Raw genomic sequence first — 22708 nt, forward strand, 5'->3', positions numbered from 1 at the left:
CTGAGTTCGGAGACAAATGTCACACTTATGCAAGTTGGCTTTAATATTAAATTTTGTGTGATAATTTACTGACTTGTATGCATTTTGTGACTTACTGAAGGTGGCAATGAAGACGAAGATAAGGAAGATATTGAGCGTTGTGGAAGTGTTGGATTACCGTGACCCAGGACCGAATCCGGGCCATGATCCCGGCGGCCCCGGAAAAGGGAAGCCCGGTGGTAAAGGGATCAACCCTTGACCGACTATGTGATATTAGTATAAATTATTTGCATACATAATTATATAATAGTATCGAAAATAAAGGGAAAGGTCATAAAGTAGTATTATAATGTATGTGTGATGGATATCGTATTAGTTGTATACTATGAAGCTCGCTAGATGTTTCTGTTATGGTCGATTGATGTATATTTTATATCTACTGCCACAGGTTTCAAATACCATGGTCGTATGTTCCACGAAGGTGTTGTTAAAACTATGATACTCTCTTAGCTCTTTGTTATTATACTTGATATAAGTTAAATTTTAAGATTTTAAAATCAAAAATCAAAATAGAATTAAAAATTGGCAGTGAGAGGTCATCCGGAAAAACTCAACAAAATTAGAAAACACCAATATTGATTAAAAATTTGATATTGAAGATATTTTTATATTATTGTATATGTATCAAATTTTTTATTAATATTTTTTATATTTATCGATTATGCTCCGGAAAATATCCACGAATTTGTTGAAATCATGGCTTCACGAATTTCTAAATTTAATTTTTGAAAAGAGTACAAAATCGTGCTGTTCAGAATGACACTCACAAGTCACAACTCACAAGTCCTAACAACAAGAAGATCCACGTAATCACACCTTCCGAATCAAATTTTCCTTAAAACAGTTATCATTATTTTGACTGTTTTATTAATATGCCATTTCCATTTATACTCTGAAAATAAAAAATCTAACGGTACTGCCAGCCTGATTCAAGTGGCAGTAGCCTTGATTTCCTGTCAACAATAATTACAGGCAAAACGCCAACAAATCACACTACCCCACGTCATCATAATTGAGCTGGACCCACACAACTTCTCTTTACCTCACTCACATACTGATTAATAAATTATCAAAAGTAATGTAAAAATTTTACGATCAGTATAGTAGTAGTATTTCCATAAAACGGTTTGGCTAGTGTGTGCCCATGGGCACATGCTAAGCGCGGAAATTTTTATATTTGGGAGATTTTAATTGGTGTGTTTGGTGTATTTGCAGGGGGTCCACCATTATCATGAGATAGGAGCCAATCAAAATGATCCAAGCACATAATTTTCCGCGCTTACTATGTGCCCATGGGCACACCATAAAAAAACCGTCCATAAAAATCCTATTTTTACTAATTTATGCGTTGTATTACAGATAAATTCTTGACACTTGAATTGGTATATAAAAATTTATATCATTGACACTTAAAAATTGGTGTCTTATAATAAAGATTAGAGGGAGTACTTGAATTGGTATATAAAAGTTTATATCATCGACACTCAAAACTTGTGACTAAAATATTAGTATATTTTAATGTTTAAATTCTGATTAAATTTAAATATATAATTTATAAAATTTCACTAAGTATTCATGCATCTAGTTTATTAATACTATATTCTATAATCATGATAACAGAAATTACACATTTAACAGATTTATTTATTTGTCAAATATTTAATTTCAACATTTAACTGTAAAAGATTATAATTTAACGCCAAATAGGATCAACATTTATATAATTTATCATTAAAAAATGACCCGATATTCTAAATAACGCCCTATCCACAAAACTCATAACTAGTCTTCACAAAATATTAACCGTCTGGAACACTCTCTCTTCTTCTTCATCTGTATCTATATATACATACAACCCTGCTTTAATTACTCACATTTACACACAATGCCGGGATTAGTCTCCGTCAAAACTCCACCGGAAGCTCAGCCGCTCCGAATCACCGTTCCTGATGACTCCAGGCCTCAGATCCGGTCCACTCCGGATCGCTCCGAACCGGTGGTGCCGAAATCGAATTCTCCAGCGAACAGGCGCCCTCCGTCGCCGTCGCGAGCCAAGCCGTCGCCAGATCGGAGCTCCGGCAAGAAGAAATCGCCGGAAAAACCATTACTTGACGAAGCATCGCTGGATAATCCAGATCTCGGCCCGTTTCTGTTGAAGCTGGCGCGCGACACGATCGCGTCGGGCGACGGGCCTACGCGCGCGTTGGACTACGCGCTGCGGGCGGCGAAGTCTTTCGAGAGGTGCGCGATCGACGGCGAGCCGAATCTCGATCTGGCGATGAGCTTGCACGTCGTCGCGGCGATTTATTGTAGCTTAGGGAGGTTTGAGGAGGCGATTCCAGTGTTAGAGAGGGCGATTCAGGTGCCAGAAGTCACAAGAGGTGCGGATCACGCGCTCGCTGCGTTTTCGGGGTATATGCAGCTTGGTGATACGCATTCAATGCTTGGACAGTTGGATAAGTCAATTGATTGTTATAAGGAAGGATTGAACATACAGATTGTGGCTTTAGGTGATACAGATCCTCGAGTTGCCGAGACTTGCAGGTATGTTTTTTTGAGGTTTTTGGATCTTTCAGTTAGTATAATTGCCATTTTGTAATGCTTGTTTGGATTTGAATATACTGAGTTTTAATATTGTGATATAGTGATGATAGATTTAAATATACATAAACATTTGATATTGGTGCCAGTACAGTGTTTTTGAACAAAACAAGGTTACATTATAGTTTTCGTATACTATTCTGTTCAAATAGTATGAGAACCTGGAATATATGCACATTTATGGACACTCGTTATATTTTCACAAACAGATTCTTTTTTATGTAAAAAAAATAGATTTCCAAAAATGTGTGCAGCCCTAGAGATAAAATCGAGAAAAGAGAAGGAAGTTATTACAGAGAAATAGTTTTCATCTCCAATAGATGAATTTTTAGTGGAGATGATGATTCCCTAGGGCTATGCATTTTCATGTGGATTGATAATTAGTTGACACTGCTTGCTCAAATCCATTGACTAGATCCTATCAGATTTAGTTTGTTTTCTCAGGATTAGACGATTAGTAATACTTCAGTGATGCGCTAGCTGTTAGCTTGCTTTAATGGGCCTCAAGCATGCAGTTCAAAAACCTAGACTCACCCTTATAGCAGCCAGCCACCGACATAGATAGATACAAACGTACCTGGTATACATACAAGAACTCCGTTACCCGGACTCTTCGATATTGGCCTTATACCCGTGTCGACCAGACATGACACTGGTGTGGGTACAGGATCTGAGTCGGATCCTTCGTAATGAAACCGGACACTTCATCTTGTAACAACCTAAGATCAGAATGATATATAAAGCCTTGCAACAACTTGCTCGTCAAGAGAAAGGTCCAATTATGACCTTTCTTGTTATCCTTTTGACTTTATGACACGGATATGACACATATAGCCATGTGTATAAGCTTAATTAGTAGAAGACACTAGTCATACATACTTTTTCAGATATAAAATGGATTAAGAACAAAAAAAATTTCAAGCTTATATGCCAAGTCCCCGCACCCGTTCCTGATTTCGGACTTGCATCCAAGAATCCTAATTTTCAAAAAACAAAGAACCTGGCACTTTGATCCGCACCCGTGTCGGACAGCCATACGCCATACCCGAGTCCGGGTAACTTAGTACAAGAATGAGAGATATTAATGGAAGACAAAGATTCAACTTATCTTCTTATATGATTCTTGCATATAGATATATAGATACACATATCTTGTATATACTGATTTGCATATACAGATTTATATATACATACAATTCTTGTATATATTCATACGATTTGATGATGATGATGATGATGATGATGATGATGAAGACAATGACTTTGTTGAGGATCCGAATCATATTAGTGAAGAAGATGATTTTGTGAATCTTGATGACGAGGAGGAAGAATAATGATGGATTAAATTTGCATTTCTTTGATACTTTGACTTTTAATCGTTCCACTTTGGATCTATATGATGATGAATTTGGTTGCTAAATAATTAAATGTCTTCTTAGTTATATAACAATATTCTGTATTATATACCCTTATATATGTATATATGTTTGTCTTCGATGATTCCGCGCATTGCGCTTATTCTCCAGGGTCCTTCGCGCTTATGTGTGTATATCACGTTTAATAACACCAGTTATAATTAGACCATTGTTTGTGTGGAACGAGTGGAAATAAAGGAAAATATTAAAGGTGGTAGGGAAGATTTGAAAAAGAAATGAATGAGTGTAAAATTGTTATGATGAGATTTAAGAATAATATATGTATAAGAGAGAATGTAGAATTCCTTCTCGAATGGGGGTTTTTGAGCTACAGGTTAAGTTGTAAGGAATAGAATGGGGAAAAGGAATGAAAATTTAATTATTTGTCCATGGAATAATTCAAATTTCATTCCATTTTTTCCAGATTCTTTCACCCCAACCAAAAATAACATTAGAGACTATCTGCCAAATTTTCCTTCTCGATTTCTCTGGTGATCTATGCACTCAACACTATAAATTTTAGTTGTTTCAGGGAGGATTTAGTTGAAAAGTTTGCATGAAGTGAACTTAATGCAAGATAAGAATTATCCATGTGATTTATCAAAAGGATCAAGTATAATTAATGAGAGCCGACATTTATCTCAACAGATATAATCCTCGTAAACATAGCTTATAGGTAGAATTATAATAAGAGCGTATTCCAAAAGCAATTATGTTTAGAATTGAGAGAGGCATGAAATGCCTTTAAACATGTTGTGCCGCCACCAACATTGATATTGACGATGCTTGGAAAAAGTTCATGCAGTGTTTTTTGGTGTAGAGGGAGCATAAATGAGACCGTAAGGAGATAGGGTATGTTTCACTTTCACATGATTAGTCAAAGGACGAGGGTGTGGTTTCATCAATAGATATGTTTCTTTTTGCCTCTTTATTTTGGCAATACAACTGCTTGGTATATCGTATTTGTTACCCTTCTCCCAAAACTGTCCTCAAGGCTCCATATGATGTGTTGGGTATTAATACCTCAATTTGAGTTCACATATTTTACTGCCTTCTTGTGCTGTTTCTAGGCAGTTTTGGTTGTAACATCTGGTATGGTGCTCTGCGTATTGTAGTTAGGGTTTGATCTTGTTCAGCTGTATTTATATTGCAGGTACTTGGCTGAGGCTCACGTTCAAGCAATGCAATTTGATGAAGCAGATAAATTGTGCAAAAAAACCCTTGAAATACATCGAGAACATAGTTCACCTGCATCTCTTGAGGAAGCGGCTGACCGTCGTTTGATGGCCCTCATATGTGAGGCCAAGGGAGATTATGAATCTGCCCTTGAACACCTTGTACTTGCCAGTATGGCGATGATTGCCAACGGACAAGACAATGAAGTTGCTGCTATTGATGTCAGCATTGGAAATATCTATTTGTCTTTGTCCCGCTTTGATGAAGCAGTTTTCTCCTACCAGAAGGCACTAACAGTCTTCAAATCTTCAAAGGGTGATAACCATCCTTCGGTTGCTTCTGTCTTTGTCAGGCTAGCTGATCTATACTACAAGACAGGGAAGTTGCGGGAGTCCAGGTCCTATTGCGAAAATGCCCTAAGAATATATGCAAAACCAGTCCCTGGGACCACAGCAGAAGAGATTGCAAGTGGAATGACAGAAATTTCTGCTATCTACGAATCTTTTAATGAACCTGAGGAGGCATTGAAGCTCTTGCAGAAGGCAATGAAACTGTTGGAAGATAAAGCAGGTCAACAAAGTACAATTGCAGGAATAGAAGCACGTATGGGTGTTATGTTTTACATGTTGGGAAGGTACGAAGAAGCGAGGGGATCTTTTGAAAGTGCTGTAGCAAAACTTAGGGCAAGTGGCGAGAAGAAATCAGCTTTCTTTGGGGTTGTGCTGAATCAGATGGGTTTGGCTTGCGTCCAGCTGTTCAAGATAGGGGAGGCTGCTGAATTGTTTGAAGAAGCAAGAGGAATACTTGAACAAGAGTGTGGCCCTTGTCATCAGGATACTCTTGGTGTCTATAGTAATCTTGCAGCAACATATGATGCCATGGGAAGGTAATTATTTTTGTGAACTCTCTCCGATAAATGATATTATAATTGACTGTTTATGTTATATACAACTTTCTCCTGGACACCTTCTTTAATGAATTATTGTACATTTAAATATGGTCTACATCTTAAGCAACATGGCAGTGGCATGATATGCATAACGGTACGATCATCGTAACATATAAAGCTACAGACTCCCTTCAACTTTTTCCTGGGGAATTGAAAATTTTGTGTATTCATTGCACTAATTTTTCCTTTGCCCCAAGAAGTGCCGTATTTAATTTGTGATTAAAATAAGTGGAGTAGAAGTTAGAAGCAAGATAAGACTTATAAGTGATTATAGTGTTTGGTAAATAAGTAGAAACCCTGAAACAAAAGCTTTTTATAAGTGCTTATTGACTTATTACACAAACGGTACGAATAAGTGCTCTTAACTTATAATCCCAGAAGCTGGACTTATAAGTGCCCTTCTTTCTTCTTTCTGTATTTGAGATATAACAGATCTCATATTTGAAGTTACTTGGCCTGGATGAGAATTTTTGAAGTGTATTGACTAATCTGGATAGTAGTTGAGTGTTTTGTCATAGGCATAAATCCACTATATCCTTCTGCACTTCTATTACTGTTTGATGCAACAGGTCAAATGCATCATTGATTTTTAGTCGGTTTTAAGAATGCTGCTTTTGTACATCTGACCAGACCTTATACAGTCATTATTGTTTGTCTTAGTCAAATTGATGTTAAGGCACATTATACGATACATTAATCTGTAATCTTTGATGGTTCTCGATATATAAACCTCATTTTGGCAAAATCTACAGAGTCGAGGATGCCATTGAGATTTTGGAGTATGTTCTCAAGTTGAGGGAAGAAAAGCTTGGGACAGCAAATCCTGATTTTGATGACGAGAAGAAAAGGCTTGCTGAGCTTCTGAAAGAAGCAGGGAGGTCCAGGAACAAGAAAGCAAAGTCTCTGGAAAACCTCATCGATCCCACCTCTAGGAGGACAAAGAAAGAAACATCAAAGAAATGGTCTGCTTTCGGGTTTAGAAGTTGAAAAAAAAAAATCCAATAAGCCGACGGCATCTCGAAGTATAAAGAAGAAGCAAGGAAAGGGTCTCTGTTTCTTCATTGATTAATGTCTAGTTTTTACACACCTGGTATGTAATATAGAAGATCATGTATATAGGAGTTATTTTCTTATGTGGCTTTGTTTTATGTTTCTTGAGCTATTAGGTATTCTCTTCAGTTTTAAATTTATTTGATTGTATTATTGGATCTCTATTCTGTGACCTTAGAGATGTTCAGTGTTCCCCTTGTCTTTCGAGTGATTATAATTTGATGTGAATGATTGATTACTGTAGTAGTATTTTATAGTCCTGTCTCTAAGGCTTGTCGTCCCGGAATGCAAAATTAGTACTGTATTAGATCTCTGTATAAACTTATCGGGTAGAAAGTTACAAAATACCATACTTTTACTATTAGACCAAAACATCTTAAAAAAATAATTAAAAGTTCTTTAAAAAAGGTCTGGATATCATTAAGAAATGACTGAATGTCTAAAATAATCATATTTGACATCCCATCTGTTGGTTCTCTTTGCATAATGATGCCACTTGTCCGTTACCACCTAAACATGATCAATTCTTTTCATTAAATATTATCACTAAAATACTGTATATGAAATATCACCAGCAAAAAGAATGTATCATTACTTTTGGTGAGCTCTTGATTTGTACTTTGCCATGAGCGAATTTATACAAAAGTTTAAGCACATTCTGTGATAATGCTTCCTTTACGGGAAATAATACAATCTAAAACAATAACGGTACAATATATTACCATGACTAAATAACATTGTGGATAAAAAAATTTCTTATCATCATTTTAATTCCAGTAAGAACAGTTTGGTGATGTAATGTATAAATGTTGAATTATTTTTTATAATAAAATTACAAGCCTATATTAGATTCTTATAATTGAGTGGCTAGTGAAGGACATATGATTAGAAAGTTTATTTGGGGCCTGTTTGACTGAGCTTATAGCTTATAACTTAAATTGATTTATTTGATAAGTTGAGAGTTTAAAATGTCTGTTTGAGTAATTTTGATTTATTAATGACTAATGAGCTATTAAAAATATAATAATAGAAATAAAAATGATTTATGAGTAATATATAATTAAGGAGTAATTTTTATCAGAAAAAAGTTCAAAAAAAATTAGTCGCTGAGAAAAGTACCTCAAACTAACTCCTAGTTTTAAGTCAGCTTTTGACTTATTTCTGACTTTAAGCTGATTTCTTATTACGCAAACAGACATTTTTCAACTTAAATCCAAAGATAACTTAAAGCCCGGGCTTTAAACCTAGGCAAATAGGCCCCTAGTAAAATGTTGATCCTATTTGGCGTTTTCAAATTCTGTAAACTGATTTCTAACTTTTTGCAAAAAAAAAAAAAAGAAATCTGTTTATATAATAAATTAAAAATGATTTCAAATTATAAAAAATTTAAATCCAAAAATTTGTAGGTGGTAATTTTATACAACTTATTTGCTTCTCATAATTGTAAATAATCAAAATTCATGTCATGTAAATAATATCACATCAAATTTATAATTTTCATCATTATATTTTAATAAAATTTTTGTTTGATATAATATTAATGAGCTAAATATAAATACGACATTTCAACTCACTATAAAATCATTAATAATAACTTTAAGTCCCCCCTCTGGCAAAGAAAATAAAATTTCCGGTTCGTTAGAAAGGTAAAACTATACCAAAATACAGTGCACGTGGAATGAAAGAACCAACTTTATACCTGAAGATTTGATTTTTGTTGGATTCATGCACGAGGTTTTGTACAGAAGAAGCCATCCCTTATTCCTACCTAATTTAAAGAACACATTTTGAACGGTATGTTTATTCCCTGGGGTCATTTATGCGCACACATTTGTGTTATGTATAACGACTAATCTCTGCACGAATATCGGACAGCTGCGAAAAATAGCTAAATTTTCACTGATTTGTATTTTCGTCGTACAAGCACAATTTTTGTAATGGTCTCTAAATAAGCTTTGATCCTAAATAAGCTTTGATCCTGCCGCTTGGAATATATACTATGCTCTCTAAATAAGCTTTAAACCACACATTTATATTCGGCGTGGACACTGAGTATATGAAATAGATACATATGGACAAAAAATTAATTAATTTAAAATTTTTAATATATGAAAACTTGAAATGTTCATTCAAAAAAAGAGCGGAACTTGGGGAAGGAAATGGTACTAATCTCCTCGCTGTCGAAAGAATAAGATGCAATGAGCAATTCCCAGCTGAGATTTCACAAATTATTCAATTGTCGGCTGAAGCACCCAAGAGCTGCTGCCCCCAACACAAAATGTTTCAAAATGGTGATATTCACTTACTATTACTCCCCCTCTCGACAGGATACGACACGGACTTTAATGCTCATGTAAAAGTGTAGTTGTGCAATCTATTTTTTAAATAATATTTTTTGAATTAAAATTTAAATGTTATATTTTTATACAGAAAAAGAAAATCTCAAAAATAAGTTACGGAACTATATTTTACAACAGCATTGAAATGCGTATTAAAGAAAACGTATAGAATTAAATGGGACAGTAGGAGTATCGATTAGCATTTTTGGCGGATCCTGATGGAATAATTTGATAATAAAGATTATGAAACTCAATTTTTGATAGCTAATGTGAAACAAACAAAAAATCACCATTATCATATTGTAGGACGTTTAATTTAGATTTTTTGCTCTTTGTAAGTTGGGGAAAAATGAGAAAGAAACTACTCCATCTATGATTCTTTTTGAATATTGAAATTTAAAAAATGTACAAAATAATCTGAAGAGATACGAAAGAACCGGTAGACCTTTTTCAATATTTGATGAAGATAAAAAAGTTGATGAAAGTAGTAACGATAATAATTTAAAATTTAGCTGAGAACAAAATCAGCTATATATTTGTCAATCAAAACACATAGGACGGTTGGGTCTGTTGCGTGTTTAGTCAAAAGAATGAAGATGTTTTCGAACTGAAAAACTCTCGTTATATATTCTCTTTTAATCTAATGAATTAAAATCAATACAAAAGCTCTATTTTTCACAACAATATCACACCCGTGTCCATATTCTATTGAAAAAGCGTAAAATGATGCGGAATTAAAGGTATATATCATATCAGATCGCCTATATCCTTCTAGAAAGATTAAAAAACAATGATTTCACAATCGTTTCGGGGGTTTTTTAATGGAAGGATGAGTAACTCGATTTGTGAATTAATTTAATCATCTTATAGAATGAGATTCATGAGAATTAAAACATTAAAAAAATGTTCTTCCCGGATGTGAGGAATATATCCCCACATATGTTGAAGCTGATCAAAATTTGGAAGAGGTGTAAAAAACTAAAAATGATTTATTCTCACTGTTTAATGTTCTTGCATATAGGTGTCATACAACAGAAAGAATCCAACTGCTTTCGGATCTTTTAATCTTGCCGGTACATATTTCACATCATGTTCGGTTTTTACATATACCTACCAGTAAATTCTTGGAGACCAATAATTAGTGATTCATTCTTTCCGCTTCTCTTATTCTCGACGTTATTGGAAGAAAATAAATTTAGCTAAAGTGAACGTAATATTTAAACTTTTTTTTTACTGTATTGAGGGCATCTCCAACCATTGAAACCCCTTTTAGCTAGTTGACATACTAAAAATACAAAATTTTAGCTAACAACTCGAAAAACTCAACTCCAACCATACTCAGATGTTGTCTATAATTCTATGGATGACTAAATTCGTCGAACCTCTACAGGTCTGTAAGAAATCTGTAGGAAGATTGCACATCTTTTATTACCATATTGATTTGATATATTCCATTTTAACAATCTAAAATATTAATAACATGCCATTTTTAAATTATAACCAATCAATATAGCCAATACCATTGAAGTAAAATGTGTTACATGTTTAGCAAATTTTACATAATGTCTTACATGTCTCATTTAGCCAACGCCGTTGGAGATAAACAACTTCTGTATATATTTATATACATGATTTGATATATAACAGATTAATTCGTGGTTGGAAATAACCAGTTTTTTTAATAATGATAATCAGGAGTAAATGAAAATTTAAAATATTAATTTATGATTTAAATTGCTTAAAATCATAAATGAAAATTTTAAATTAGAATTAATATATATATATATATATATATATATATATATATATATATATATATATATATATATATATATATATATATGAAGTGTTATATTATATGTTATAAATAAGATGACTGTTATATTATACTGTTATAAAAATGTTTATAAAAAATGCAGCGTAATAAATCAAATAACTGTTCGAAAATATATTTTTTGATTTCTACTTATTAGTATAGGTGTCTCTCAAGTCTCAACACCAACGAAGACAATACCAAATTTTAATCTATAAACGTGACGATATATTTTGCTTATGGAGCAAGTCTACAGCTAGCTCCAAGTTAAAGTGTGAAATGTATAAAGGAGTACGAATGACGCGAAACATCGGTTAAAATGATGAAACAGCGGGGTTCATCTCAGAAAATTAGCGGTCCAGGATCTGTTAAGCGGGTACGTACAACGTATAGGTATAGTCGTAGAAAGTCCAATTTGGGAGACTGGCAGTTTACGTAGAGATCAGGGTCCAGCCGTCCAACCTCACAGTTAGCTCTAACCATATTAGCTGCTGGCCCGTAAGCAACCATCCACCCCTACGTGTACGGCTGTAATTTGAGTTTATGTCGAGTTTCGAGTCGAGTCGAGCCGAATTCGGGAGCCGAGCCAGCTCGTTTAGTTAATCGAGTCTAAATTTCTGCCCGAACTCAGTTTGTAAAATTTTACGGGTTGAGTCGAGCCGACTCGTTTAGCTAAACGAACTGATTTCAATGAGTCGAGCGAGCCGGGTCGTTTAGCTAAACGGCTCGTATAATATTACACTTAATCGAGTCTAAACTTCTATCCGAACTCGACTCGTCTAATTTCACGAGTCGAGTCGAGCCGGCTCGTTTAATCAAACGAGCCAGAACCTTTATCCGAATTCGACTCGTTTAACGAGCCGAGTCGAGCCGAACCCAGTTAAACGAGTTCGAGCGAGACGAGCTCGCGAGCTACCCGACTCGAACTACCGCTCTACCTACGCGCAACGGCAACCAAATAAATCAACCTCTGTGTATTAGGGTGCATGAAGTTATTAATTTAAAGATGAGTTAATATTATATATATATATATATATATACACACACACATATTATATTTATATAAACTATTTTATATATATAATTAAAGAGAGAGATATGAATCATATTCGGCGTAGGCATTCATGCGACGGAAAATCTTTGGCTTTGAATTTTTTCTTGCTCATACAATATTCAAGGGTTGTGGGTGTCAATCTTTTTGGCAAAAATGATCGCCATTAAAAATTAAAAATATATATTAGCAATACATAAAAGGTTTGAATCAACTATCAACAATATATTTATCAACTTAGTTTCAAAAAAAAAACAATATATTTATCAACTAGATTAAATTTTGAATTTATTACTTTTGTTACTGAATGCTAATTTATATCCTCTGCAACAGATAACTAAATATTTATTTAAAATATTCATAATTTTAATTCTAATAAATACGTTACACATATTTAAAATTAAAAAAACTTAATTATCTACTAGTATAAATATTGATAGTCATTCAACAATTTTTAAAAATTTTCAATTTTAATAATAAAATAATATGATACAAATATGTTAAATAAAATCGAATGACACTAGCTTAAATCATATTTACAACTATATTATATAATTAGTCAAACATCGCATGCTTCCCTGTCACCTTGCATAAGCAGTCCAGTCAGCGGGACGGATTTCGAAGAATGCTCGAGTAATGTGGTAAACGATATCCATATAAATTTAACCAGGACCTTCATATATTTCAATGCACGTACTAATGTTTATATGAACGAATTTTTTATGCTCACGCGCACACAATAGTCATCAATTATCATGAGAATATTAATTTTTGATTGATGGATGAATATTAAATGTTGATAACCTCATTCATTCACACCAATTTTATCAATTAAATTAAGTTATTTATATAAATGTTGGTGCTTAGATGTGTCGATAGGCACATTCTAGAAAAACCATTATACGAAATTGTACGAACATTGCGAAACGCATGCGTGCAATTTTCACATCCAAACCATGACTAACCGGCCGCACCACAATCAAAATAAAGTGACAAACCTATCTACCTATAAATATTCTCATCAGACCACCCATTTGCTTTCATCTTCACTATAATTCTATGTACTAAATCAATCATTTATATTTTCGACAACAAAGAAGGAAGAAATGAGCTGGCCATCTTTTCTAGGTATCATAGTGATGTGTTATGGGCAACTCATCACTAATGTCGTTCCTTTTTCTATTTAATTCTGTATTCTAAATTTAAATGACACGGATTATGTAAAAATTGTCTATCTACTGCTGGTAATTATTCATAATTAAACGGAACTCTTATATATGCACTCCTCCATTCATACGGGTCACTATATATCTCATTAATCATCTCCTATCGATTTATGATCACTACTAAATAGAAAATAGTCCTCTAACGACAAGTTCAGAGACTAATAAATAAATATTTTGTGGTGGAATATTTCCGGAAATATATTGGGGCACCGACTTATAATTTATAATTTAAAAAGAATAATTGGAAAGAAACTTTTGACTTGCCTGATTTAGAGGTGCATGCCACATATGCAACTATGCAAGTGCATGTTGTACGTCATAACCCGCTTGCTGATACAGCACAACATTTTTAATCAATTAATTATAACCACATTGAATAATTTTGGTTAGTGCTTAAATAATTTAGTTTTGGATGATTAAATTATTTAAAATCACAGTAATAATTCTATTATTGCTGAGAATTGGATAACTCTGATCCCCAGCTCTGCAGCAACATCAATTACAACACCAGCTGCTATATAATTCAATGGTAATGGATAAGTTTGACTTTAGTTGAGAGAGTCAATAAATCTCCACACTATCCACTCCATAAATTACATGCCAGTGCCTGGTTTTTAAACATAAATTATTCAAAATAAAACAATAAATACCCGTTATTTTCTTATTTTAAAATGGCTCCAAAATTACAAAATATTAAAGAAATGGAAAATCTGAGCAATGTTGTTATGAGGGTTCATGCACATCACCTAACTAGGGTTTTGAGAACCTTGAAGCTCGTGCCTAATCCAGCAAGAACCCCCTTCTTTATCTCTCTCCTCATTTAACCTACCCCATCTCTCTCCTACATATCTTTCTACAAGTATTCCTCACTGTCCAATACATTTTAAGCATGTATGTAATGCTTATTTCTAAGATTATCATTAACCCAACCTCTTGCTTCCATGCTTCCTCTATATATATCTCTCTTTCTTCATTTCATTTCTCCCATATAACAACCTCACTTTCTCTCTTATTCCACCTAGCTCCTTTGCTAATTACTCTACTCACCCTTCATTTTAATTTCTCATATACATAAGTTTTTGTTCATATCTTGTGCATAACCTCTAGCTAGCCATGGTCTCCGCGGATGCTGCTCGGACTGTTGTTGGAATCATAGGTTCGATTCTCGTTAACTGGGATCATTTTCAACACTAAACACGTCGTCAATAGTATACATGCACTATGTATGCACTATGTAAATAGTAGCTAAGTCATGCTTCTTTTGTTTGTACGTGATTTAAATTTAATTTGTTTATTTTTTTTCCACTTGCATGCAGGAAATATTATTGCACTCATCTTGTTCCTGTCCCCAGTGTAAGTTCCAGTACTGCTGAAAGAGAGTCTTTTGATTTTCTCTTCCCAGAAATAATTGAATTGAAATAATAATAATTACTTTTGAATATAAAATGTTCAGGCCAACATTCACTATAATATGGAAGAAGAAGTCTGTGGAACAATTCTCACCAGTGCCCTATCTGGCCACTCTCTTCAACTGTGGCATGTGGATTCTGTATGGTCTTCCATGGTTTCATCCCCACAGCTTCTTGGTCCTCACGATTAACGGCTCCGGATTCGTGATCGAGCTCGTCTACTTGATGATTTTTCTGATTTACTCCGATAAAAAGAAGAGGAAGAATGTTATGCTCATAGCATTAGCTGAACTCGCTTTTGTCGGAGTTGTGGCACTTATGGTTCTCACCTTAGTTGATAGCATGAAGCTCCGGACGACAATCATAGGAAGCATATGCATGGTTGGTTGCTTTCTCATGTACGCCTCACCATTAGCTGTCATGGTAAGTGTCGGGATTAGGGTCTGGGGCGGGTAAGATGTAACACGTACATAATGGCCAAGTATATATTCTGTACTTACTTTATGTTAATTTTGACGGTGCAGAAACTGGTGATTACAACAAAGAGTGTGGAGTATATGCCATTTTTCCTCTCCCTATTTTCTTTTCTCAATGGGGTTGCTTGGACTGCTTATGCACTCATCAAATTCGATCCTTATATCGCTGTACGTGATTTCATTTTAATTTTTTATTTGCTTAAAAATATTCGAATTTTTTCATTTTGCTGACCGGAAATCTGGAAACTGCATGTTACATCATTTATTAAGTGCATGAATTGAAAGCTTCTTTTGTCATGCATGTTAATGTAGTTTCCAAAATTAGAAGTGTTCTGTAACTTCTGTTAGAAATTCAGTCAAGTGTACCTCAGAGCCGGAATCTGATGACCTGAATATGAGTTATTAACATCCTTAAATATTGCATTATTTGTACTAACAGAAACGGCATTGTGCAGTTATTGTGCATCTATTGTACTAATTTAGTGGCGAAGGCTGATGTCCTGTGTATATATACGATAACCGACGTCGCCTGCTTAACCGACGCTAAAGGCCTATATTTATAACGTCTCCTACATTTATAATGTTTTAGGGTTATTTGACCAATGCTGAGAGTCCAGTTTGTACTAGTGTATCAAAATGTCTCCTAAATGCGAATTAATATTCGACCATAGATCTCCACCATAAAATTGTTATGAACAACCTAAAGTGCTGAGGCTGTCTTCTCAGAATATATTTGCTCAAACACTGAAGTTGTCTTCTCAGAATATATTCTTAATAATTAGATAGATTAATAGTATCTTTTGATCTGATATAAATATGTCAATCTTCTGTACAATCTCATGATTAGGAGATCATAAACAGTTTGGTGTTTGTTCATGCAGGCACCTAATGGGCTGGGCGCACTGCTTGGAGTGGCCCAATTGATCCTGTATGCCACCTTTTACAAGTCAACAAAACAGCAAATGGCTGCAAAACAGAGCAAAGTTGAGTTGGGTTTATCAGACCAATATATAGCACCTGTGTCTTCAACTGATCCCAAGAAGCTTCAGAATGGTGCTCATGTCTGATCTGTGTGGACTCAGAGTGAAAAACCGAAGTAATATGTACTTTTTGAGACCTATATTTTGTCCCAAAACAACCAAAAATACCAGAGTGACAAAAAAGAATGTTGCTTGTAAACCTTAAGTGATAAAAGTGACCATTGGAGGTCTGGTACTCAGGTCACCAGCAGCGGTTTTCACCGTATCTGTAATTCATCCGTTTCGCTTGTATGATTAAGCATTTCTTTTGGTGCTCTAATTTTTATTTATCTATATATGATTTCAATAAAAATGAATAGCCTCGAAAAATTTAATGGTAGTATCAACGAAAAAGAATTAAAAATATTTGGAGTTGAGAACCCGTCCATCTAAAACCTTAAGGTGTCAGAGAAGGTATCAAATGGATCTGATACTATATTTCAACAATATGGACAAAAAAAAGCTGCAAAGTTTTATTTTTCATAAAACAGCTGAAAGGTTAGCTAACATTGTTGTGGAAAGCTAATCTTACAATAGACAAGCTAACGTTCAAAGGGGTGCTCTGAGGTTTAAGTTCTTATCAGTATGCAACAGCCCGTGCTTGGGAAAGCTTAGTTATCGTTTATCTCTGAACTGTATTAAGCATGCAAAAATGCATTGAATTTCTGGGACACATTCTGGTCCGCGACTCAAAACGTACTGATTCCCACTCAAAATCGAGCCTGAAAAGGACAAAAAATGGACAATCTTACTAATTTTTTCTATGTATTGCAGCTACCACATTAGCACATGTTAATAATGGAAATTTTATAATATTGATGAATAATTTAGATGTATAATTAGCTAATGAGCTCCTGACAAGATTGCTAAAGCACTTGATGAAACAAAAATATTAAGACAAGCAAGACAATTTAAAGATGTTTCATCTAATCATTTTTACACCAACATCCCCATTGTCTATTATTCTTCAATGATCTCCAGCTGTTTACAACATCACAAAGCTCGTCTTCACAGTGTGTCGATGCCCAGTCACATCATCATACATGTACCTGTCGTCAAAAGTTTTCTAACCTCAGCTTCGCTGCAACTTTTTTCCTCAATTATGTGGCCTGATCTTCAAGATAAGGGCAGAAGAAACCTTATTGTATTGGACGGTTGTAATACAGATATTCTCAAAGTTAAATATGATTGTCAACCCTTGACATCAACCTAAATCAAGCTTATTCGTCGTTTCCAAGTAGTTAAACATGCGGTTAATACAAGTCCCCAGACAAACCAATCGAATAATACTCATCTGCATTGGGAAGAAAGAATATGTGAGGCGGAGGTCATTATGGTTTCCTGAGGGAGACAAACAAGACGTTGGTTGAACACAATTGGCAAGAATAATTTCAATGGATCGTATTTAATCAGGCACAGAAGGCATACATAGGACTGACATTAGAATCACGACTAAGAACATATTCTCAGAGATCACATTGTACTTTTGCAAGTTGCAGACAAACAAATAATGAAACCATCATACTCAGTATGATCTAATCAGTTTTCGCATCCAGCTAAGGTATCTTATCATACACTTTATCAAGTGGATATTATCTGCGGTTACTTCTAAAACTAGAAAGAACTCAACTCCAACTTGTGGATAGCACCAATAACGTTTCCTCCGTATTCTGTATTTCCACAATAACCTGCGGACTCTGTGAACTCGAATGCTTGCCCCTTCAGCAACTGATGTTCAATACTAACCTTACAAAATCCCCATCCATGAGCATCTATGACAAAGAATGCCGCATCTGATGTGGACATGCATATGAAACAGAATATCACAGACAGTATCTCCAGTATTCCAGCAAGCGCATTTTACTGACTATCACTACTTTTCTGCTTTACAAGCAAGCCTAATAGAGCATTCCATCATGTCAGAAAATTATTCAACATTACAAGCCCTTGTACAACTTTATCGTTTCTTCGATGAGTCTTCATTAACACGTTCTGTGGCTCTTCCTAGTAGCCAAAATCGATTCTGCCCAATTCTTCTCAATTTACTATGAAGAGCCTATTATATATTTATTATGCAGATGCTTGAACATTTTCCTCTCCTTCTCTTTGTTAAAAAAAGTCCAAAAAATGAATAGTGATGCAAATAAAACTTTCTTGTAACCAAGTAAGTTTGCAGTTATTCAGATAGCACTCTGTCTTAGTCTCTCGTGATTCTGTATTAGTCTTTTTCACAGTACTCTGTCTTAGCCTCGTTCAAGTTGTATAAATATTTACTACTAAATTCCATTGGTGAATGATTAATTCCCGGTAAATTGTAATTCGAAACATGGTTTAGTAAATGATGCAATAGAATTTTACAATTGGCTCCTGTTAGATAACTTTTGTAAGAAGTTAAAGACTTCCATCAAAAACCTCATTAGAGAAACCATACACATTAATATAACTATTGAGTTTCAGACTGAACCACATGTACTATTGATCCCCAGGAAATATCAACTGATCAAACATATGAACGTTTTAGGACTCAAAATATATTTTCGCTTATTAATATATTGTCGGAAATCTCAAATATCATTTTTTTGTCAGGGTAAAAATAATTGTCGTTAAAACCGAGTATCTGCATGAAACTTTGTTTTATATAAGATCAAATAAAAAATTATGATCAATTTTGATATTACATATAAATATTAAAAAAATATTTATATTTACTGGTACTCCCAAAGAACATATTTCTTAATTAAAATATTTCACTTTAGAAAAATGAAAGTAAATGGGTACTAAATACAGTGCAGAACCCGAAGTAACAAATGACCCGACCCGATTATATAATCAAACTGTTACAAACACAACGAGGGTTTTACTCTTCTTTTCTATTCTAATCTAATCGGACAGAAATTATTTAGCCGGCGATCCACACTGAGCTTCAAGTAGCCCCAGCAGATCTCAAAGCAGGTAATATATATGTTCTAGTATCATGCATTATTTTTTAAATCCAATTTAAATCTCATTTTTATTCACAGATTAGGTTGTGATATGTGTGTGATTGAATGTGCCTCTCATGTGTATACAAATCATTTGTTGGTTTAGATAACTCGATCTATCTTGTTATTTAATAAATCATCAGTTTATGGATTGCGAGATAGTTATTGATTACAATTTACGGTTTTATCGATGAGTGATTTGTTTTGAGTTTCGAGTTTATGGTAACAGTTAAAACCCTCTCAGGCTGTGGAATTATGCAAAAAAATAGGTTAATTAAGTTAGACAAGTATCTGGACTCGCTTGATAACTAAGAACTGATATGAAAGCTCTTGTGATATATGTGCACGCGTAAAGTTGTGATATTAATGATATGACTTTAAAGACGTATATGACTATTGAGGGGGCTATTAATAGATGTGAAAGATTTAATAATCAGCCAATGTACTTATAATCGAAGAAGGGTAGTAGTACAATAGGGTGCTTAGTTGGTTGATACAGTCATTCATATGTATTATGTGCAATCAGGCATAGGCTGTAGAGAAGACTAGCTAATTCAGTTTAAGCCGTGGACACTGATGTTGCCAGCTCGTAGATGTAAAAGAAGATACTTTCTTACTTCATTTTTGACTATATTAATCTCGAGTATTAGTGTTGCTCTGTTTTCCAGTTACAAACACTGCATCCTTGTTATCATTTTCCATCATCTTATCTACCATAATTTGCCAATCCCTCTCTAATATGTACAACTAATTGTTACTGTTTGTCTTAGCCCAGACCTAGTCGCTACTTTTTAATTTAATTGCTGTATCTTTTTTCTTTCTTATGTGAAAGTTCCTCTTTGAATTTTAGTACTGTGTGCATATTTAAGAATCTTGTGTTAGAACTTCAAAGTAGTTTATACTAATCAATGAACCAAAGTCTGTATCTTATGCGCGTTCCACAATTTTGTTTGGAGTAGAAATGGATGGCAATATATCTAATATCAAGAAGTGGAATATACTGTACCCTGTTTATATGAATTCGAAGAAGACAATTGCTGAAGGTCGAAGAATTAGTGCTGCTAAAGCATGTGAAAACCCCACCTGTGTTGAGATTGCAGATTGCTGCAATCACTTTAAAATCCCTAATGCAGTTGAGGTACATCTGCTAAAATATATTTTTGTGAATTCTATAACCTTTTTTATGGTTGTGTTCTGTTATGGATATCAGGATATGTGATTGTAATTTAGTATTCTCAATTTGGTGAAGCTTGATAAGGCCTATCCCCGTGATTTCATGCAACGAGGGAGAGTGCGGTTTTCGCTGAAAAGGGATGATGGGACATTGTACAATCCTGCAATCTCTTCGAGTAAGTTCCTGTTTCCCAGTTCTCTATTTATATTTAGAACATATTATAAAGTTGGGATGATGAATTAGCTTCTGAAATAGTAGAATGAGTGTTTGTTTGCGTTCTTACATTGGACACAAACTACACAAATCGACTTGAGATGCCATTTCACCTGATAAAATAAATGGTTTATCCTTCCACCAGTACCAAATAAGAAGTTCCAGTCACTAATGTAGAACTGTTGATTTCATTTGTGTAGGTTTTTGATTCCAGACGTGTAGATTTAGTATACCATTTCTTTTTAGCTTATAAATGTTTAAGCTTTGGACGACATGCTTCGCTACCTGTATTCTGAGTCTGAGACGAGTTTAATTATCTAATTTACTATAATTGATACTTGCCACAAGATTAATCTATTTCGGTTCCTACTATATACGTAAGTATCATCATATTAACGATGAAGAGGTAAGAAAATTAGGTTCTCTTTTGGGCTTTAGACTGTTGATGAGCTGGTAAGGAAACAGGAAGTCCTCACTTCCCATCTGTAAAGATGGTTTCTGCGTGAATGTTTTATGGTGATCAGTTTAATTTGTCATTTTTGCACCTGATGCTCCCAGATCAAGAGGGAGTGCTGCATTCTTTTTGTAAAATCGTGATTGAAAATGGGACTTTATGTAGCAGACTTTAATAATTCTGAAGTATGATATACCTGTTCTTTGAGGTATGATATACCCATGCTTTTGTGTTTTGGTGCAGTTTATTGATCATAATATGCTTATTTTGTAAATTTTGCAGAGAAGCAGCTGATGATTAATGTAGCTGAGCTGGTCCCTAGACACCCTGGGCGGACTAAGAAACAGGAGGCTGCAACCACCTCAAATGCAGGACCGTCGAAATCTGGGAAGGGCGGCAAAAAAAAGAGATAACTTTTATAATTCAATTGCACTACTTGATAGCTGAGGAATGTGTTGCAAAAGCATTGATGTATTATTTTGTTGAATATGAGTCATAGTTTTACAATGAACATGTGTATTACCCCCACCTTCAATCACATCTTTTGGTAATCTCAATGTGCCTTCTTGTCAAAGAAGTAAAGTCTTGTCCAGGTTCTGCTTCTATTACTCAAATTGACCAGCCAAATAGTAGTTTCCTGGTTTAAGGTTTATAAGTATGCTTTGCTCTATTGTGAGAGAAGTTTTCCATTACCCAGCTTGTCACTTTGCCGCTGTTACTTCATCTGAGTTTAGTCCGATGAAGTATATATATTATGATGCGGTTTTGAAATACCTGAGTTTAGGATACATGAGTCTAATTGAGTCGATTATCTTTTATGCAACTATTGAAATATTAAGTGTCCCGTGAAATATTGTGATTACATAATACTAAAATATAAGTGGAAAGTATGGACAAATCTATTTTAGTTGGTATTTTATATAAAGGTGTTTAATGATATGCTGATTATATAACAAGTATATTAGTTTCTAATATTTTAATCAACTTGAGAACGGTCCAGATTTTTTCAGAAAATAAATTTTTGTTTATGTGAATCTAAAACCTAGAAGAAAAAATTTTATGTTATGTGAATCTAAAACCTAGAATCCCGCCTTATTCCCTCCCTCTTTCTCTTGATTTCGGATTTCTACCACCCGTGAAGACATTCTCACACTATCACAATCTTTTCTACAACAAAGTTAAATGAAAAAATTTATAAAATTGAAACAGATGCCATGCACATGACAATGCTTTAGAGGTTGGTTTTGTGTTAGACGAATGTCGTGGGGCTATCCTATCTAGACCAGGATTATTGGTTATATTTGCTAAAAGGCAAGCGAACAA

At 34.3% G+C, this 22708-nt stretch overlaps 3 protein-coding genes across 3 annotated transcripts; all 3 read left to right on the plus strand.

The window, feature by feature from the left end:
• The first annotated feature begins 1792 nt into the window (after positions 1–1792).
• LOC108209445 (protein KINESIN LIGHT CHAIN-RELATED 1) lies at positions 1793–7476 on the plus strand. Its single transcript, XM_017380351.2, has 3 exons — positions 1793–2583; positions 5209–6117; positions 6933–7476. Exons 1-3 carry the CDS (start codon positions 1925–1927, stop codon positions 7165–7167), a joined length of 1803 nt encoding a protein of 600 aa, XP_017235840.1. The 5' UTR covers positions 1793–1924; the 3' UTR covers positions 7168–7476.
• A 7162-nt stretch (positions 7477–14638) lies between these two features.
• LOC108209416 (bidirectional sugar transporter SWEET4) lies at positions 14639–16843 on the plus strand. Its single transcript, XM_017380310.2, has 5 exons — positions 14639–14815; positions 14976–15012; positions 15113–15491; positions 15593–15712; positions 16426–16843. The coding sequence occupies exons 1-5, from the start codon at positions 14773–14775 to the stop codon at positions 16609–16611; spliced, it is 765 nt and encodes a 254-aa protein (XP_017235799.1). The 5' UTR covers positions 14639–14772; the 3' UTR covers positions 16612–16843.
• A 2512-nt stretch (positions 16844–19355) lies between these two features.
• LOC108209417 (signal recognition particle 19 kDa protein) lies at positions 19356–21942 on the plus strand. Its single transcript, XM_017380312.2, has 4 exons — positions 19356–19515; positions 20504–20682; positions 20794–20893; positions 21668–21942. Exons 2-4 carry the CDS (start codon positions 20506–20508, stop codon positions 21796–21798), a joined length of 408 nt encoding a protein of 135 aa, XP_017235801.1. The 5' UTR covers positions 19356–19515; positions 20504–20505; the 3' UTR covers positions 21799–21942.
• The last annotated feature ends 766 nt before the right edge of the window (positions 21943–22708 follow it).

This window comes from Daucus carota, chromosome 2 (assembly GCF_001625215.2).
Source record: "Daucus carota subsp. sativus chromosome 2, DH1 v3.0, whole genome shotgun sequence".
Lineage (NCBI taxonomy): Eukaryota > Viridiplantae > Streptophyta > Magnoliopsida > Apiales > Apiaceae > Daucus > Daucus carota.

Coding starts and splice junctions, on each gene's coding strand:
- LOC108209416 (XM_017380310.2), top strand. CDS start 14,773: ATGGTCTCCGCGGATGCTGCTCGGACTGTTGTTGGAATCATAG. Junction 14,816..14,975: donor GACTGTTGTTGGAATCATAG/GTTCGATTCTCG, acceptor ACTTGCATGCAG/GAAATATTATTGCACTCATC. Junction 15,013..15,112: donor ATCTTGTTCCTGTCCCCAGT/GTAAGTTCCAGT, acceptor TAAAATGTTCAG/GCCAACATTCACTATAATAT.
- LOC108209445 (XM_017380351.2), top strand. CDS start 1,925: ATGCCGGGATTAGTCTCCGTCAAAACTCCACCGGAAGCTCAGCCGCTC. Junction 2,584..5,208: donor CGAGTTGCCGAGACTTGCAG/GTATGTTTTTTT, acceptor TTTATATTGCAG/GTACTTGGCTGAGGCTCACG. Junction 6,118..6,932: donor ACATATGATGCCATGGGAAG/GTAATTATTTTT, acceptor CAAAATCTACAG/AGTCGAGGATGCCATTGAGA.
- LOC108209417 (XM_017380312.2), top strand. CDS start 20,506: ATGGATGGCAATATATCTAATATCAAGAAGTGGAATATACTGTACCCT. Junction 20,683..20,793: donor AAATCCCTAATGCAGTTGAG/GTACATCTGCTA, acceptor AATTTGGTGAAG/CTTGATAAGGCCTATCCCCG. Junction 20,894..21,667: donor CAATCCTGCAATCTCTTCGA/GTAAGTTCCTGT, acceptor TAAATTTTGCAG/AGAAGCAGCTGATGATTAAT.